The following is an 18,738-nucleotide window of genomic DNA, read 5'->3' on the forward strand; positions in this document are numbered from 1 at the left end:
AGACCTAGTAACAGGACACCCAGGAGCAGTGAGCACACCTCTCCCCTGAAGGGAACCTGGGCTTCTTGGAGGAATGGCTGATTCTAGGGCCGGGGCAGGGACCCGCTGAGCCTGGAGCATCTCGTAGTGTCAGGAAGCAAGGAGGTGCTCAAAGGCTAGTGGAGGCGTGTCCACAGGCTCCCACTGGCCGAATTTGGGACAGTTTGAGCATCAGAAAGAATAATGATGGTAATAGACTATAGCACATTGAATGCAAAACGGAGGCAAGAGTCCATAACAACATCCCCATAAAGGCAAGACCAGGGGAAGGACTTCTTTATAGCCTTCCAGGTAATATAGAGGAGGTGATAGAAGCCCACGATAACAGTTGGTTCAGGCAAAGATGAGAGGCACAGAGCTTCTCAGACTTTAGTGCACACAGAGAGCTAGGGGACTTGTTAAAATGCATCGTCGAATCCAGCAGGTCTGGGGTGGAGCCTGAAATTCTGTATTTCTGCCAGGCTCCCGGAGGGCTGTGATGCCGCTGGTCCGTGGACCCCACTTTGAGTAGTAAAGTATTAAATGGATATAAAGACATCGGGTAAAAAGTTATTGGCCGTGGACAGTCACACAGTGGCGATGTATCACCTTTCAGATGACTAGTTAATTATCTAGAGGTAAGTCATCTCTACAGCAGAGGTCTGGCAAACACTGCCCGACCAAGTGGTCAAGCTCAGCACCGGAAGCAGGGGGCCTCCTGAGGTGATGCTGTTGAAGGCCACATTACCTCTGTAGTGTGCGTGCCAAAACAGTGTTTAACCTGGACTTAATCATGAGGAAATTAGCAGATGACTCTGGAGTGTAGGGCATGCTCCATGGGACTGGTTTGTACTCTTAAAAAATGTGTGGCACAGGGAACCATACTCAGTATTTTGTAATAACCTATAAGGGAAAATGATCTGAAAAAGAATAGATATATATGTATAACTGAATCACTTTGCTGTACACCTGAAACTAATACAACATTGTAAATCAACTGTACTGCAATAAAAAAAATGTCAATATCATGAAAGAGAAACAAATATGTACAGTGAATAGGTATGTGGGGGAATATTTTAGACTAAAGGAGACAGGAGACACGACAATAAAAAGCAAAGTGTGTACTAAGTGAAGTAAGTCAGAAAGAGGTACCACTTATATGTGGAATCTAAATATGACACAAATGAACATATCTACGAAACAGAAACAGACTCACAGACATAGAGAACAGACTTGTGGTTGCCAGGGTGGAGAGGGGGAGGGATGGATTCGGAGTTTGGGATTAGCAGATGCAAACTATTATATAAAGGAGGGATAAACAAGGTCCTACTGTGTAGCACAGGGAACTATATTCAATAGCCTGTGATAAACCATAATGGAAAAGAATATGAAAAAGTATACATATGTATAACTGAATCACTTTGCTGTACAGCAGAAATTAACACAACATTGTAAATCAACTATACTTCAATTAAAAAAAAATGTGTGAACTATGAACTGTGTTTGGATCCCAGATCGAAAAACAAATAACCCAGACCTAAGGGAGATTTGGGGGACAACTAGGCATGTTTGTATATGGACTTATATTGGGTAATAGTAATAAGTAAAGAGAAAACATCGGGGGTGCCATGGTACCGCGGGGATTTAGGAGAACATTCTTATCCTTGGAAATGTGCCGACGTCGTTAGGGGTGCAGGACTCGGGGTACAGGGTCGTGATGTTTGCAGCCTACTTCCCAGTGGTTGGGCTAACATACAAACAAACGAACGAAACTGTTTCAATAGAGAGAAAGAGAGAAAAATTGTGGCCTGTGGTAGCAATTGGTGAGTTGGGGGAAGTGCAGATAGCAGTCTGTTGTACTCTTCTGTCAACTTGTTTTGCCATTTATGGGGGTTATATTTCTTTTTTTTTTTTTTTTTTTGCGGTACGCGGGCCTCTCACTGTTGTGGCCTCTCACTGTTGTGGCCTCTCCCGTTGAGGAGCACAGGCTCCAGACGCGCAGGCTCAGCGGCCATGGCTCACGGGCCCAGGCGCTCCGCGGCATGTGGGATCTTCCCGGACCGGGGCACGAACTCGCGTCCCCTGCATCGGCAGGCGGACTCTCAACCACTGCGCCACCAGGGAAGCCCTATGGGAGTTATATTTCAAACTAGAAGTCGGGAGGGGGCCTGTGCAGTGTGGCCGTGCCTGGTGGGCTGGGGCTTACCCCTCCCCCTCCCTCCTTGCTCTGCTCAGGCCCTGCCCACCTGGCTCCTAGGTTACTAGAGGGCTGGGAGGAGTGTGGGGACAGGCGTCCATCACAGGGGGCCAGGGGGGCCCGGGCAGCATCTGGGCTCGAGGACCATGAAGCCGGCCCATCCCGCTGTTTGGCACAGAGGATGGAGCAGGCGGGCAGGAGTCAGGGGGTCACCCCAGGGTGTCGGGGAATGAGCCAGAGACCCTGAGGCCGTGGAAAGTTGGGGCACAATATCCTGGGAGGGGGCAGCTCCAGCCAGCAGGTGGCCTTTGGCCCAATTCTGATGGCCACCTCTTCATTTTTGCCTCTTGACGTGTCTCCATCCGAATGGGTCCCTGCTGTGTGGTCCCTGGGAAAGCCTGGCCTTCCACCTGCCCATCTGCCTGTCTGTCTGTGTGCCCCTGCGTGCCCGGGAGCCTCTGTGAGGCTGCAAGGACGTGCATCCTGTCGCTGTGGTCCCCTGACCGCAGGCCCTGCCCAGAGGAGGAAGTGCAGTGGTGACGCCCAGCCGCCCGGGCGCAGCTCATTCCGTGACCAACCTCAACCGGGGCCGTGGCCGTGGCGGTGCCAGAGGAGATGATGAGGAAGGTGAAGGCCGGCGGGGGTCTCAGCGGCTGGGTGGTGGGTGCCCGGGGCAGCTGAACGCCCCTGTGTGTGTGTGAGTGTGAGGGCTCCGGGTGCTGGGGGAGGCGGGAGGAGGTCTCCATCTCTGCTGGTCTCTAGAAGGGCTTTTCTAGCCTGGTCCACAGCCTGGGGACCAGGGCTTCTGTCCTGGGCCCCTGGGCTGGGCTTTTCTCGCCAGCCCTATGCTACATGTTCAGATGTGGGCGTGTGTCCCACACCTATAGGGGGCGGGGCACGCTCTGGGAGGAGGGAGGGGTCCAAGCCGGGCCCCTGGGGTCAGCCGAGGGGTGAGTGCCTGCACGCTTGCTCCCCTGCGCTGTGTTGGCTGGGCTGGGTGGCTTGGAGGGGGCCAGGTCTGCTGGGTGCCCCTCCTCCAGTCTGGAGCTTGGGAGCAGCCCTGTGCTCACTCCTGGCTGTGTGTCCCGACGTGCCTGCCATCTGTCCCGTGGAGCCAAGGACACTTACCTGTGAGGAGGGGGCCCGTGGTGTCTGTAAAGTGCTGTGCTCGGTGGGCAGTGAGCGATAATTGGTCCCTAGTTCGAACGAGACTGGCCCCGGGGGCCCTTTCTGTTCTTCTGGGTTTGGTGGCCGGGTGTGTGGCACAGCCGGCCTGTCCCCTGGGGCCACTGGCCATCCAGGAGGAGAGGAGGGGGCCTGGCAAGATGGCCCAGACGAGGCCTCTGGGCCGTGAGAGAGGCTGGGGAAGGGGCACCCCCCTCCCCTGCAGCACCCCGGCCACAGGAAGCAGTCGCTGAGCCCTGGCACTTAGAGGCACTCAGCCGTGTCCTGTGAGCCTCCTGCCCCATGAGCCTCCTGCCCCACCCAGGGAGGGGCCGCTGGCCCTGGGTCACAGCCCAGCCCGGACAGGCTGACCCATGGGCGCTGTCGGGGAGGTTCGTTCTGCCACCAGCTCCCCTCTTTCTGTCCTGCCCGGGGCTGGTCCTTCCGAGGCTCTCCACACCCTCTGCTATCCAGCTGCACTGAGTATGTGCTGAGAGTCGACGGGGTGGCACCCATAAGGCTTCCTGGACTGCTGGGCTTGGGCTGAGCAACTGCGACCTTGGTGTCGTCCGTCGCATCGTCAAAAAGGCTCCCCTTTGTTTATTACAGGGGAGACATGCGTGACGAGCGTGCGCTTAGCGTGACACAGGAGGGTCTGGGGCTCCCCGAGCCACTCGGTAGCCCTGGACAGGGAGCAGCCGCCAGCCCCCTGTGCACCTAGCTTCTGCTCATTCTCCAAACCCGGCTCAGTGGTCCTGTATCCCTGAGCCCCTGGGGCCTGCACCTCCTGACACCCAGAGCTCCCCGCTGCTTGCAGTGGTCGCCTGAGCATAACGTGGCCTGCTAACCGGGCGTTGAACGGATGGAGCATCTCTGTCCCCAGGGCCCATGGCTGGGGCTCCCCTCTCGGCGAGGAGAGGGCTGTGAGCTTGTGTGTGTCCCAGGTGAGGGCTGGACAGAGCCACCCTGGGGCCTCTGTGGGAGTGGGGACAGGTCGGGCATGGCCCAGCGGCTTTTAGGTGGCAGGGTGATCTGGGCACCCCAGAGGCTGGTCAGAAAGGCCTCTTCCCCAGTGTCTGGGGCGTGGCAGGAGCCCCAGCTATGGAGGGTGGCAGACAGGTAGCCATCGGTGCTGTGGAGCTTTACTGCACCAAATTCTGTCCTGGTTCCTGGCCCGGGGCAGGTGGTGCCCAGCTTGTTTTTCCCCCAGTAGCCACACTGGGAGCTCCCCCTGAAGACGAGGACCCAGGCCGTGTGCCCTCTTCCCCTTGTCTCTAAAGTGGGATGGGTACAGTGAGCAATAACCAAGGCCAAGGCCAGCACACACTCACTGGGCGATGCCCTGAGCCTCGACGGTGGCGTGGGTACAGTTACTCCCGTGTCAGAGGCAGGCATTGAGGTGTAGCGAGTTAAGCAGTTAGCCTGAGGTCACATGGAGCCGTGCTGGTCCTCCCACACGGACTTTGCAGGGCTGGGACCCACTGGAGCCAACACACGTTACCCAAGACCAGACCTCAGATTCGTGTGAATGCCAGATCTCACCCTGATCCTAACAGCCACCTTCATGGCGAGCTCTCTGCGTGTCAGGCTGAGGACTTTCCACACACGACCCTCTCATTTTGCATAACAGGAAACTGAGAGATGGGCTCTTTTATTCAAAGTTAACCTCAAAGTTAACAGCTCAGATGAGAACATGTTGTGTGTCGACCCTGTGCCCAGCCCTGTAACGGAGCTGGGGACACAGAGAGGACAGGCTTGGGCAAGGCCAGAGGCTGACACTCAGGCAGGGAGGAGAGTCGGTACAGGCCCTAAGTGGTACAGAGTGGGGTGGAGGAGGGAAAGGGCAGGGGCAGCTTCACAGAGGAGGTGTCGCCTGAGCAAGGTTTTGGAGGATGAATAGGAGTCTGCTGTGTGCACATGCATGCCCGTGCATTCAAGTACAGAGTGTGTGCACGTGACTTCTGTCTGGCATCTTGGGATGCCATCTGTCTGGACTGGGAGGGTGGGTTTGTGTCAGGTCCAGCCATCAACTGTGTGAAGGCTGTTCTGAAAGTCTTTTAGGGGATCACCCGTACTTGGGTACCTACTATGGGCCAGGTACAGAGATGTTTTACAGACATGAGCCTTAAGGTGGGCGCTAATGTCCTTTTTTAAAAAATTAATTAATTAATTAATTAATTACTTGGTTGCATTGGGTCTTCGTTGCTGCATGTGGTCTTTCTCTAGTTGTGGCGAGCGGGGACTACTCTTCGTTGAGGTGCGTGGGCTTCTCATTGCAGTGGGTTCTCTTGTTGCGGAGCATGGGCTCTAGGCGCGCGGGCTTCAGTAGTTGTGGCTCGCGGGTTTAGTTGCTCAGCAGCATGTGGGATCTTCCCGGACCAGGGCTCGAACCCGTGTCCCCTGCATTGTCAGATGGATTCTTAACAACAGCGCCACCAGGGAAGCCCGCTAATGTCCTTTTTATTTTCCGACAAGGCACTTGAGGTTGAGAGAGACGGTCAGAGTCCCTTTTCTCAGGGTTCTTCTCACCACCTGGCATAGTCTCACCATGGCTGGCCTCTTTCTCGAGGCCTGAAGCTCTCTCTGGTGGCTTCCGCTGGCTGGGGCAAACACACAGCTGTGTTTGATGCCTGGGGCCAGGTGTGCACGTCTGTGTGTACATTGGGGCCTTGGCATTCTCAGGAGCCCTGATAGCCGGGCGGGCACTGGTGACCTCACTGATGGAGGGCATCTCCTCAGGGAGAAGGAGAGGCAGGGGGTGGACAGGCTCACTGCCCAGTCCTCCTGCCTGATGGTTCACTCCAGTGGCCCCTGCTGACTTCTGCAGGTTCTTTCCCACCTGGTGGTCCATTTCTCTCTCTGGAGGTGGTGGGGCTGTGGGGTGGGCATTGATGGGGTGAGTCACCTACTTGTGCTCAGTGTCGAGTGGGCTGGGCATCCCCACAGCTCCACCCTGTTCCCATGGGGCCAGCCGGATGTGGCTGCCAGGGGAATGGGGAGCCTGTGGATTGAGGGAAGTGCCTGTTTTCTTTCTTTTACTTTCTTCTTTTTAAAAATCTTTTCTTGGCCACGCCGTGCGGCATGTGGGATCTTAGTTACCTGACCAGGGATCGAACCTGCGCCCCACCCCCATGCATTGGAAGCGCCGAGTCTTAACCACGGGACTGCCAGGGAAGTCCCAAAGTGCCCGTTTTCCTGCTCGTGGTTTTGCTTTTCTCCTCTCAGTCCCGTGTTGGCCCTTGGCACCCAGCTGCACTTCGCCCATGGAGTGTCCTGACTGTTGTAGCACAAAGTTGTTGGCGGGCTGCTCCCCAGTGCACCGCTGCCCCCGCACCCGCCACTCTCACCTTTCCTCTCCATCCTTTGCGACCTGTAGTCATCTTGAGCGACTTGAAATTCCCTGGTAACGGACCTCCTCTTTCTGGTCCTCCTCGACTTTGCTGCAAGCACTCCCCTCCGTCTGAGCTGCCACTTTCCCCGGGAAGTCTTTCTTGATTGCCCGGCCTGGATAGGATCTCCATCCTGGGCTCCCCCAGGCTCGTGTACCTCCCTCTCTCTTGGGACTGGACACATGTCTGAATCATTGGCTGCCCCAGCAGAGATGAACAGGGCTGGGCACAGAGCGGGCGTTTGGCAAGAGACGGCCGAATGCATTCCATGATGAGAGAGAGGGTCTGAGAGCTGACTGGCCTCGCCCTGGCTCCTGGGCAGCTGGGGGAGGGGGAGCAGGGCAGCGCAGGCCATCCTAGGGTCAGTCAGGGGTGAGAAGGGTCCAGCCTGTGTTCTGGGACTGGGCATCCCTCGGTCCAGGACCCTGGCCTGGCATTCCAGCCCCATCTGGTACTCATCCCTGCCAGGGGCCCACCTGTTTGTCTCCTCCACCTGCCACCCTCACCCACTACCACCTGCTTCCTTGTTATTCTTGCTGGGTCTTGGCCGCCGTCTCGGCCGCCCCTCATCTCGGTCTTGTCCTTTCTGCTTGCCTGCCCAGGCCTGTGGAGGGGAGTCTTTGCCTCCCTCTATCCCTGCACACCCCACCTCCTGTCTGCCTCAGTATCCCCTTTCTGTACCCCCATCTCATGTTTTTCTCTGCTGTCTTCCCATTGTCCTCACCCTTCCTTGCTTCTTTATTTTCTCTCTCTCTCTCTGCCCATAGAAAACTCTGGGGTTGGAGGGACAGGAGCTGGGAGAGGGGAGTCTGGGAGAACCTGGTGGGCCAGTCCTTCTGGCCAGGGCTTCCTCTCAGGCTCCTGGTCTGGCTCCCTCTTCTTCTAGATCTTTCCCCCCTCTCCCGGCCTTGGGTCTCTCTCTCTCTCTCTCTCTCTCTCTCTCTCTCTCTCTCTCTCTCTGCCTTTACCCACCCGTCTCCCCATCTGTGTCCTCAATGTCCTCTCTGCTGACACAGCTGAGAAGAGACAGCTGTAACTCACAGAGGGGAGAGTCTGCCTCTGGGATTCGGGGAATAGAGTGTGTGGCTGTGAGCCCACGTGTGTGGGCCCTTGTGCGCCTGTGTGTGTGAATGCACGTGTGCCAGTGTGAGTGCCAGGGGTGGGAGGGAGTCTAGATATGGGCTCGAATGGGTCACAACTGAAACTCTGGTCAGACTGGGAGCCGACTCCCAGGGACCGCAAGAGCCTGACGCCCAGCCAGCCCTCCCTGCCCTCCTGGTCCTGGGGTGGACACTTCCCTGCCCCTCCCTCTGGTATTTATGAGCCTTGGGCCCAGGAAAAGGGAGTCCTGTGGGGAGGTGGGGCTGCCCCTACTGGCCCCCTCATGTTCAGCTGCCAGGGTGGGGGTGAAGCACCCAGGGGTGCAGTGTAAGGTCAGCTAGGAGGGGCGCCCGACCCCTCATACTCCTGTTTCGGTTACTACAGCAAGTGTGTCCTAAGTTCCTCCTCTTGACTGCTGGGTGAGCCCCGTGTAGAGGGTGAAGAGGGTCTCAGTCCTGCCCTTGGGGGGTCACAGCAGCCACAAGACCTCTGATGGTCCCGGTGCCCTGGGCTGGGTGCTATTGGCCATGGGCCTCCCAGACCCGACCCTGGCTGGGGTGGGGAGAGGTCTGCGGTATTGGCGACAGGGCCCTTTTGGTTTGGCTACTTCTCTTCTCAGAGTAACACACTTTCTTTCTCCCTCTGCCTTGGCAGGTCCTCCAGAAACTGGGGAAGGCGGATGAGACAAAGGATGAGCAGTTTGAACAGTGTGTCCAGAATTTCAACAAGCAGCTGGTGAGTGTGGGTGGCCCTTGGCCTTAGGGAGCTTGTGAAAATGGAACTGTGGCTGCCAGGTGGAAAATGTCAAGAGCTGAGTTTGTGGGCTAGGGGAACTTGAGAAGAGGATCAGTGTGGGCTGGCGAGGTCATGGAAGACTTCTTGGAAGAGGGAGCACCGGGACTGGGTGTGGACCGTGGGGGAGAGGAAGGGGGGGCAGGGGTATACCTTAGGTCCTTGGTAACGCTTAAGGTTGGGGTGGGAGCTGGCATTAGATTGTGTCCAGGCTCTGGGAAACCTTGACTGTCAAGGCACGTGGGCTCTCTAGAAGCTTCTTGTGAGGAGAGTGGTATCTGCAGGGTTTAATGCGGGAGCAGGGCTGACTGGCTTTGATTTGGGCACCTCAATCTAAGTGTCGACTGTGCCTGGCTGAGTGGCAAGCTCCAGGCCTGGCCATTTGTAGGTGGCTTGCGGGTGCCTGTAACAACCCTGTAAGGCAGCTGGTGTCACTGTGCCCCTTTCACAGATGAAGCAGTTGAGGCTCAGAGAAGTTGGGTGATTTGCCCAAGGCCATCCAGCTTTGGGAGTGGATTCAGACCCATACTTGTCTGATTCCAAAAACTGCAAGGGACTTGAAGGGCATCCTTAGCAATTCCTTTTACAGGCCAGGGGCCAGTGACAGGAGGGCCTTACTTATGTTGGCAGCCTGGGGGCAGTGGTTAGATCCAAGGGAGGACTTCCTGACCAAAGGGCTCTAAATACCCTGACTGGGTTGTACCTGAGACCTTCCCCGCTCAGGTCTGCTAAGTCTAGAATGAGCTACTTTGGTGGCTGTGTCTGAGTGTAGTAGAAGAGGGGAATGAGATGACCCTGGCAAGTGTCCCCTCATTGGGCAGGGCCAAGGAGGCAGGGAGAGAGAGCTGGGCCATGGCTCTGTGGCTTCTGCAGACCAGCCCCAGTGAGTCACAGATGGGGATGGGGCCAGAGGAGGCCACAGGAATGGGCATGGCTGTGGGGAGTGAGGTCAGGGTCTCAGGTCTGCTAGGAAAGGGGCCAGGTGGGCCTAGACGGGGGCTGGGAGGGCCCAGGCCTCTTCCTGCTCCTTGTCCACACCTGACGCCTCAGACAGCACGGAAGGTACCCACCAAAGCCTCTGCGGCTGGAATGGAACCTCTGGTGGAAGGGGCCTCCTTTGGAAAACTCTGACAGCCCACTGGCCAGGGGCTGGGAGCAGCTGGGAGAGGGCCGAAGAGCATGCTGGGAGAGGGCAGGGGTGCATGCTGGGAGAGGGCAGGGGAGCAGCTGGGAGAGGGCCGAAGAGCATGCTGGGAGAGGGCCGGGAGCATGCTGGGAGAGGGCAGGGGTGCAGCTGGGAGAGGGCAGGGGTGCAGCTGGGAGAGGGTCGGGGAGCAGCTGGGAGAGGGCAGGGGTGCATGCTGGGAGAGGGCAGGGGAGCAGCTGAAAGAGGGTAGGGGTGCATGCTGGGAAAGAGCCGGGAGCAGCTGGGAGAGGGTCGGGGAGCCTGCTGGGAGAGGGCAGGGGAGCAGCTGGGAGAGGGCAGGGGTGCAGCTGGGAGAGGGCAGGGGTGCAGCTGGGAGAGGGCTGGGGTGCCAGCTGGGAGAGGGCAGGGGTGCAGCTGGGAGAGGGCAAGGGAGCAGCTGGGAGAGGGTTGGGGAGCCTGCTCGGAGAGGGCAGGGGTGCATGCTGGGAGAAGGAAGGGGAACAGCTGGGAGAGGGCCGGGGAGCCTGCTGGGAGAGGGCCCAGGACCAAGTCTACCCTCACCTGCCAGAGAAGCTGAACTGAGGGGTTCCCCAGAGCAGGGTTGGGAGCCCCCATGGCTGCTTGTCCCCCAGGCCAGGAATGTTTCAAGGCCCAGAACAGAGACATCTACTGGCTGTGTGGCTCTGTGTGAGCCCTTGCCCCTTGGGCCTCAGATTTCTCACTTGCAAAATAGAGGTTTGAACAAGAACTCTGAAGTCCCCTCTGGGTCCCTGGCTCTGGGCAGGGAGTCACTCACTGATCTTTGCCCAGAGGGGCTGGGGAGTGAGGCCAGGGCTAAAGATAGCCAGTGCTCGTGGCCCCCTGGCTGTGGACACGGGCGGTCATTTGAGCTGGTGCTCCGCCCTCAGGCTGGGTGGGGCGGTCAGCTTCTCAGGGGCCAAGGGTGCAAGCAGGGTGGGCAAATTTAAGGTCTCGTTTGAGGCTTGGGGTAACCCTCCCTTAGGAGATAGGGCAGCTGGGCGGTTCTGGATTTGATTGGTGTGTGGAGATGACTAGGACCTGGGGGTGGGGTTCAGGATTTACAAAGGTGTGCGGGTCACTCTTCTCAGGGGAGTGAATTCAGGGAGCTGCAGGGCTTGGCGGGGCGGGGGGGGGGGGCGGTGCCTGGGAAAGGCCAGGTGAAGCTTGAGCACAGGGAGCCCTGTTCTTCACCTGGGACCACCAGGCCTAGCGGGCCAGCCCTAGCTGAGTTCAGGATGGCAGGGAGTTTGGGCTTCAAGGAAGTGCATCTCCCACCCCTTCCTATGGGTGTCGGGCATCTTGCCGTCACCTGCTCTCACAGGGACCCCGTTTACATCGCTCCTCTGGGCCCACTCAGTGTTAGTTGCGGCATCCCTGCCCCCGCGCCCCGTCCCTGCACTGTGAAACCCTGGAGGGCCCACTCACACTCCCGCCCACCTGAGTGCTTCAAACCCAGCTCAGGCCCTCCCGGAAGCCATCCTGGGTCCTCCAGGTGGCCCAAGCTCTTCCTCCTAGGAGCCACCTGGACTTTGCACCCCAGGGCTCATCGTTGCTGTTTATCTGTCACTGAAGTGGGGCAGGTCTGATTCCTTCTCAGCCCCCAGGATCCACCCAGGTCTCTGCTCCAAGGGGGCATCGCTGGCTATCTGTCGTTTGAAGCTCCTCTGGCACTGATTGCAGAGGGGCAAGAGTCAGCTGGAGCCAGAGAGGTCCATGCAGGGGAGGACTTCCCTGCCCCCTGGATTCCCTGGGAAGATGGGGGCTGACATCAGGGAGGCAGGGGTAGCCTTTGGAGGGAGGTTTGGGGGGACACGGGCTGCCTGCTGGCCGCCCCATGGAGCCGCACCTGCCGTTGGCCCCAGGCTGTGGTGCCCTTCCAAGACTCCCAAGTCCGGAGCCAGGAGAGCAGGCTGAGGGGCAGTGGCTCCAGGACTTTATCCTCCCCCAGCTGCTCTGCAAGGCGTTTGTTAGAGCCCAGGAGCCTCCGGAGAGCTGTTTCTCAGGGCCAGTGTGGAGGGGAGGTGGCTTGGGCGCCCGCCTGAGGAGGCAGCTGGCTGGGGGCCCCGGGGTGGGGGGCGTCGACCCTGGGACCAGCTGCAGTTGGCACAGGGCGGGCCTTGCACATCTGTACCCAGCGTGCCTGCTCACAGCGTGGCCTTGTTTGGGAAGCACAAGGGGCCTTGGTACGGCCTGAAGCCTGGGCAAGCGTGGCAACCCCCCTCCCCCCCCACCACGGGCGACCCCTTTCTCAGGGTTCATTGGAGACAGACTCTGGGGGACTCTGGGGAGGGGAGTGAGGTGATGGAGGCTAGGCTGGGTCTGGAAGATCCTGTGACATCAGATGAACACGGTAACATCACATCACAAACATACTTAAGTCTTCATCTCTACCACCAAAGCACTGAGTTGTGAAGACTGGGAAGGCTGCATCAAGGCTGCAGCAGGAATGGGGTGGCCCCTCCCTCGTTCCCCAGTCCCATGGGGTCCACAAGCGGTCCCTGAGGGAATTCCTGAGAGGTTTGAGTGCTTGTGGATTGGCCTTTCGTCTCGTACTTTCATCTTTAATCAGCACACCTCAAACTTGGATGTTCCTAAGAATTATATGTGGCCAGGGCTTTATACTCCAAAACTCCATGGAAGGAGTTCTGGAAAGGGTTTCCTTCTTTTACATGTGATGTGCTGAAACCCTCCTTGCACAGTATCTCTGCTGTCCCACGGAGGCATTCGTCATAACGAATAGGCAACTCCCTGTTCCGGCCCCTTCGTGACCCATTCGGCAAACGGGGGCCTGAGTGGCCAGGTATTGGGGGTTCTCGCCGGCTCTCCCAGTGCCTGTGTGACCCTTGGCAAGTCATGCAACCTCTCTGTTTCCTCTTCATTAGGTGGAAACAGTGGTGTTGAGAGCTGGTGTGTGGAAAGTGCCGGCCCCAGTGAGGAGCTGCTGCCCGGAGCTCTGAGGACACCAGGGCAGGAGGAAAGGGCTCTGGCTGTAAAGAGAGGGGCCTGTTTGCAGGGGGACAGGAGAGATTTGAGGGTGCTGGGGGTGAGCCTGTGCAGGGGGGCTGGGTCCCTGCCTACCCTCGGCTGGAGCCTTGACCTGCAGGGGTGGACCACCACCTTCCGTCTCCTGCGGGAGCTCCAGGCTGGCCCGGTGGAGCTCTGTAGGGGCTCAGGTCTCCTGGGACTGTGGCTGGATGCTGTCGTCTTTCTAACCCTCCACCAGGGGGAGGGACTTCAAAACAAGGTGTCACTGAGGCGAAGGCTGGTGTCAGGGTAGGGAGAGCCCAGGAGGTCAGCCTCACGCGCTGCCGTTCACGGCCCTCCAGAGGCCCCGGTCTCCTGTGTCCCCCGAGGTCCCCCATCATTGTCCTCAGTGTAAAGCCCACTTCCTGAGGCTGGCCTTCACGACCTCGGGCCCGGCCCAGCTCACTTAAGCCATTTCCCTGAAGGCCTGTGATGTGCCAGGCGCCCCTGCAGGCACTCCACGCACATTTGCTTGTGGTCTCCCAGGCTGGGGTCCTTCGACCCAGTGGACAGGCAAGGAGACCGAGGCTCAGAGAGGCTACCTGTCTAGTAAGGGACAGAGCTGGGTCTTCACGTCCCCATAAGCCCCCATGTATGCTTTCTCCCGCTTTCCACATGGCTTCTGGAAACTTCAGCATCTCCCTGGCGGTGGTCTCAGACTTTCCCCGCTGGCCCCAGCCTGCTCACCCCTCCTCGCGCCTGGAGCTCAGCTTTCCTGCTCCTGTCTTCTGTGGTGCTGACGGCCAGAGGGAGTTGAGGCTGTTCCTGTGGTTCCACCCTCTCTGCTGGCCCTGCCTGCTGTTCCAGGAAGCCCCGGGAGCTGCCCTCCCAGCTCAGGGTGCTTCACTCCCTGGCCCATTCTCCCTCATCACCCTTTCCTCCTACATCTTCCCTCTCAGCTGGGCCAGTGTTCCGAGAGGCCTGGACATGACCCCCATACTTCTCTGCGCTCCTTCCAAAGGCCTCCCCTTCCGGACCTCCCCTCTCCCCATCACAACCCTCCTGACCCTGGTGGGATGCAGTGGAAGTCCGCTGGCCTCAGGCACCAACCACCTTAAGCTTTCAGGACAAGGTGCTGGGTGGTTCCTGTACCCCCGGTCGTGTTCCTGGGCTTGTTGGTCGCCTGGTTCATGGTTACCCGAGGGCAGGCCTGCCACACGCTGGTCCTATCCTACACCTGGGCTGTGCGTGTGTGTGTCCTTCGGCTGTGCTCCAGTGTCTCGTCCAGGGTGGAGAGGTCTCTGTCTTCTTGCCTTCCTTACAGGGCTGAGAATAGTGTCTGAGAGAGAAGGTGCTGACACCCTTGGGTGAATGTTCCTTCGGGCACAGGGCTCCCGAGAGGGAGCTCAGTGTGTCAGTGGCCAGAGAGGCAATAGCTGCCGTGCTCCGGCGCGGGGCGTTTTCCTGTCTGGTATCCTGTCGGCCCCCAGTGCCTTGCCGTGGACAGCCCATCCGTGGCAGGTGTCTGAGGTACAGGAGGCAGACGGCAGGTGTGGGCTGTGCGCCAGGCCCTCACCTTCTTCTCGTCTGCCTCTTTGCAGACCGAGGGCACCCGGCTGCAGAAGGATCTCCGGACCTACCTGGCCTCGGTCAAAGGTAAGGGGCAGACCTGGCCTGGATGGGCGGGCTTCCTGGGACGCAGAGAGGGGGCGCTCCCCGTGTGGAGCTGATGGGCGCAGAGCTGGGAACGGGCATCAGGGCCGTCAGGGATGTCCACCTGCCTCCTGGGACTTCAGGGGTGGGGCAAGGGCAACCCCCTCCACCCCCGCCATCAGGGGTCCCCATGGCCCTGGCTGCAGCATGGCCCTTCTGCCCTACAGCCATGCACGAGGCCTCCAAGAAGCTGAACGAGTGTCTGCAGGAGGTGTACGAGCCTGACTGGCCTGGCAGGGACGAAGCGAACAAGATCGCTGAGGTGAGTGCGGGACGGATGGCCTTGGCCCTTCCCCAGGGGCCCTTCTGACCTCAGCTGGCCGCCCGTCGCACCCTGCTGCGCCCTCTGGGACCAGCCCTTCTGGTCCTCACGTGCTGTGCTCTCGTCTTCCGCAGAATAATGACCTGCTCTGGGTGGATTACCACCAGAAGCTGGTGGACCAGGCGCTGCTGACCATGGACACGTACCTGGGCCAGTTCCCTGACATCAAGGTGAGAGGCGCTTGGTCTGTCCACGCTGCTGCGGCCTGGCAGCCTGTGTCGGGGAGCTGGAGAGGGAGAGAGGGACGGGGGTGCCGGGGCGGGGGAGTGGGCAGCCCCTGGTTGAAGGCAGGCCTCCCCCCTCGCCTGGCAATTCATCCTCCAGGGCTGCTCCCTCTGAGACCAGCCTGCCAGCCCCCAGACCTGGGCCTTTCTGAGCTGGAAGCCCTGTACCTTTGGGTCTCCAGACTATGGAAAGAGACCTCATGGGGCCTCATGTAAGTGTGTGGCCGTGTCCCTGTGGAGTGCCTGTAGGGTTGATGAGGTGTAGTAAGGGGCTGGAAGGCCTGGGTACGTGTGCCCTGTGTCAGGCTCTGTGTGCTCGGAAGGGAAGGTGTGTATAGTTGTGCGTGTCGCCTCTTACCCGGGTGTGTTTGCGCGACTTCGCGTGTTCAAAAAGCCAGCTGCCTTTGCTGGGCCCGGTGAGTTAGGACCCGTCCGTGTGCCAGGATCTCTGCCGAGGTGACTGGGACCCCAGGTGCTCCGGACACGCAAGCAGAGTTGTCTGGAGCTCAGGTGGTGACCGTAGAGCTGGACCGGATCCCCTGGGCGGTTGGGTGCGGGGGTCCCGCTCCACGCTGGCCCCCTTGGCCACCCAGTGCAGAGGCCTCAGGCTCCCAAAGGTGCCTTACGGGGAGAGTAGCGGGGAGGCAGGTGGTGGTGGCCCAGGGGGGCCTCTTTAAGGAGCTGAGGGCCAAGGGAGGAGGCTCATCGGACCCGGCTGGCAGGAACTGACAAAAATGGATTACTGTAGCGAGGACCTCCATATAAGAAAGGACCGCAGCGGGCGCGGGCTGCCTCGAAGGGTGAGCTCTTTGCCACCAGAAACGTCCGACGGACGGTCTCAGGCACGTCTTAGACGGACTTGAGCCTGGAGTCGGCTGCCCTGAGCCCTCCGGGTGCATCTAGGTCACCGCGCCCGTGACCCCGTTTCCCCGGGTCGGCATCTCAGCGCGGGCGCCAGGCCCTGTTCAGCCCCCTCCTCCCTCTCTGTCCCCCAGTCACGCATCGCCAAGCGCGGGCGGAAGCTGGTGGACTACGACAGTGCCCGGCACCATTACGAGTCCCTTCAAACCGCCAAGAAGAAGGATGAAGCCAAAATTGCCAAGGTAAGGCCGGGGGTGTTGGGTCTGCCGGGGAGTCTTCAGGGAGTGGCAAGCAGCAGGGCCGCAGGGGTCCCAAGCCCCACCCCGGGGAGCCTTCCTCCTGTGCTGCGTTCACCGCACCCTTTGCAGGCTTGTCTGTCACTGCGCCCTGGCCTGCGGGCATCCTCAACCCCCTTGCCAGATGGCCTCACGGCTGGGGACTCGTCCTAGTCGGGCCGAAGAGCTGGGGTGGGAACGGCGCTGGGCCCAGGGCCTGAGTGAGAAGCTCTTGTGGGCCCCTGGGTGAGGCCCCCCTCCTGGCCCATCCCCTGGCCCCTCCGCCTGCTCTGAGGCTGCTTTCCAGGATGAGAACAGGCCTGGCTTGGGTTTCACTGGCCCGGCCCCTCTCGGCCTGGCGTGCTCTGGCTGGATTCCTTCACCGGATCCCAAGCGACCCTGCCACAGCTGGAACAAGCCGGGTGGGGGTGGGGCGGAGGTTGCACACATTCTCCAGGTGAGGGTCTGCGGGCGGAGCGCCCGCCTCCCACCGCCCCCACCCCCCACCGCCCAGCCCGGGGCAGGACTGTGCTTGCTGAGCCCCTGTGCCCCTGCTAACGTTTCTCACATTTTGCTTTGCAGTTGGAGTTCACCTCCTTCTTCGCCCCGCTCGGGGCACCCCATAATTCTCAGCCTCCGGGCCTTTACCTGTTCTTGGGGGGCCGGCCCTCTGGAGGGTGGCAGGTGTCTGTCACTGCACTGGAGACTGTTTGGACGTGGTGTTTAATGTCTGTGTCTCTGTTTCTTTCTCCCCACCTCCCTCCTGTTTCTCTACGCTCCTTGGCCTTGACCTTGACCTCCCCTCCCCACCCCCAGCCTGTCTCGCTGCTTGAGAAAGCCGCCCCCCAGTGGTGCCAAGGCAAACTGCAGGCTCATCTCGTAGCTCAAACTAACCTGCTCCGAAATCAGGTGACACTGGCTTCTAACCTTGCACGTGCTGGCGCCTTCTGGTTTGTCGTCCTGTCCTCGGTGCTGGGTGGTGCTGGGCGCCCATCTGCCCAGACGCCCTGGGGGGGAGGGGCGGGGGCGGGGGCGGGGGCGGGCTCCTCCCGGGCTGGGAAGCAGGGCTGTTTTCATTACGTCTCTGCTGTGAGAGCTCCTGTTTCTGAGATCTGAGGTCCAGTGCAGGAGGCGGAGAGAGGCTGGGGGCTCTGCTTGACCTGGGGTGGGCCCACTCTGTTGCGTGGTGCCCGGGGCTCTGGTCGTCCTGGGACCGACTCTGAAATCCTACCCCCCAGGAGCCCAGGAAAGCCTCGGAACCTTTGTCCTCTGTGAGGGCTCTTGCGGGGAGGGATGTGGTGTCTTTAATGCATTGTCCTTCAAGCTTCATGAGAACTGTGAGGTTGCCCTGAATTTACAGAGGAGACAAACCTGTCCAGAGAGGCAGAATCTCCTGCCCAACGTCTCAGAGCCGCTTAGTGCCTGAGTTGGGGCTCAAGCCCTGGGTCATTATCCTGTTTCCCTGGCCTGGGGCTCCATGTGGGTGGTCCTGCCACAGCTGGCCAGAGTCATGGTGACCCTTGTAAGTGGACCTGTAGGCCCCATCGTGCCCCTGGAGGGGACGCCGGGAAGGCTCTTCAGTCTGGCTGGGACGCTGAGACCTGGGGCCGAGAGGATTGGCTCTTTGGGAATTTCATGGAGGGCAAACAGTCCACATCACAGTGGTCCCCGAGGGCTTCCTGGAGGAGGCTCTTTGTACAAAAGTCGTGATTGGTAACTACTATCCTGGCAATACCTTGGAATGGGCCGGGTCCTGGCTGAGCACAGTGTGGCCGAGGACCACGATGCAGTGCCCTGGGAGAGGTGGCCTCGTGGTTCTCAGTCCGGTGAAACTGACCAGGCTGTAGCACCCCTTCGTGGTCCTGGGGTGGGGGCAGGCGACAGAGGCCCCACCCAGGAGGTGGGGTTTGGGGTTTTGCTCTGGGCAGCTGCCCCCTTTTTTCTGGGCCACCTTCTGATTTCCTCACCTTCAGCCCACACGTATTGAATGCCTGGGATATGGAGAACTCTGGGCTCTGCGTGGGCTTGTGGCTACCTGCTGCCTGATGTCTTTTAGGCCAAAGCTGTGGGCCGACTTTGGAGGCCCTGAGCTGTCGACAGCCTCACCTCTCCAGGGTCTGCGGGAAATGGCCGGGGGAGTCTTGGACAGGCCCGTGTCCTCCCCTGCTGCAGGAGGTGGAGGAGGGCCGAGGGGCTGGAGTGGCCTGTCCTGCCTGTAGAGTTCAGGACTTCTGGCTGGAGGGGGAATGGGGCCACTCACCCAGAGCCAGGATTTCTGCAAAATTTCCCCTGAGACGGGTTTGGCACGGTTGCCAGGTGAACATTTTTGTCCTGTGGGAGAAGCCCCTGGGAGACTGTGGGGCTTGGGGTGGTGGCCGTGGCCGCTTTGGGGCTCCCGGGATGGGTGTGGTTGGGGATCCTGCTGGAGGGCCCCCAGGCCCCCGCCCTGGAGGATCGGCCCTGGAGGATGGCCGGGGGAGGCCAAGGCACGGGATCTCATCTTTGCATGTTGGATTGCAGATGTTTCGCCTTTCGGCCAAACTGACATTC

At 59.7% G+C, this 18,738-nt stretch overlaps 1 protein-coding gene across 5 annotated transcripts in view; it reads left to right on the plus strand.

Annotated features, from left to right (window-relative positions):
• BIN1 (bridging integrator 1) overlaps positions 1-18,738 on the plus strand; it is a 57,089-nt gene that overhangs the window by 21,067 nt on the left and 17,284 nt on the right. For all 5 annotated transcript variants that reach the window (XM_060105847.1, XM_060105842.1, XM_060105843.1 and 2 more), the window contains exons 2-6: positions 8,524-8,604; positions 14,395-14,449; positions 14,674-14,768; positions 14,903-14,998; positions 16,048-16,155. In XM_060105847.1, the coding sequence (XP_059961830.1) occupies positions 8,524-8,604; positions 14,395-14,449; positions 14,674-14,768; positions 14,903-14,998; positions 16,048-16,155 (435 nt within the window). The remainder of the gene's footprint in view (positions 1-8,523; positions 8,605-14,394; positions 14,450-14,673; positions 14,769-14,902; positions 14,999-16,047; positions 16,156-18,738) is intronic.

The sequence above is a fragment of the Mesoplodon densirostris genome, chromosome 8 (assembly GCF_025265405.1).
Source record: "Mesoplodon densirostris isolate mMesDen1 chromosome 8, mMesDen1 primary haplotype, whole genome shotgun sequence".
Classification (NCBI taxonomy): Eukaryota; Metazoa; Chordata; class Mammalia; order Artiodactyla; family Ziphiidae; genus Mesoplodon; species Mesoplodon densirostris.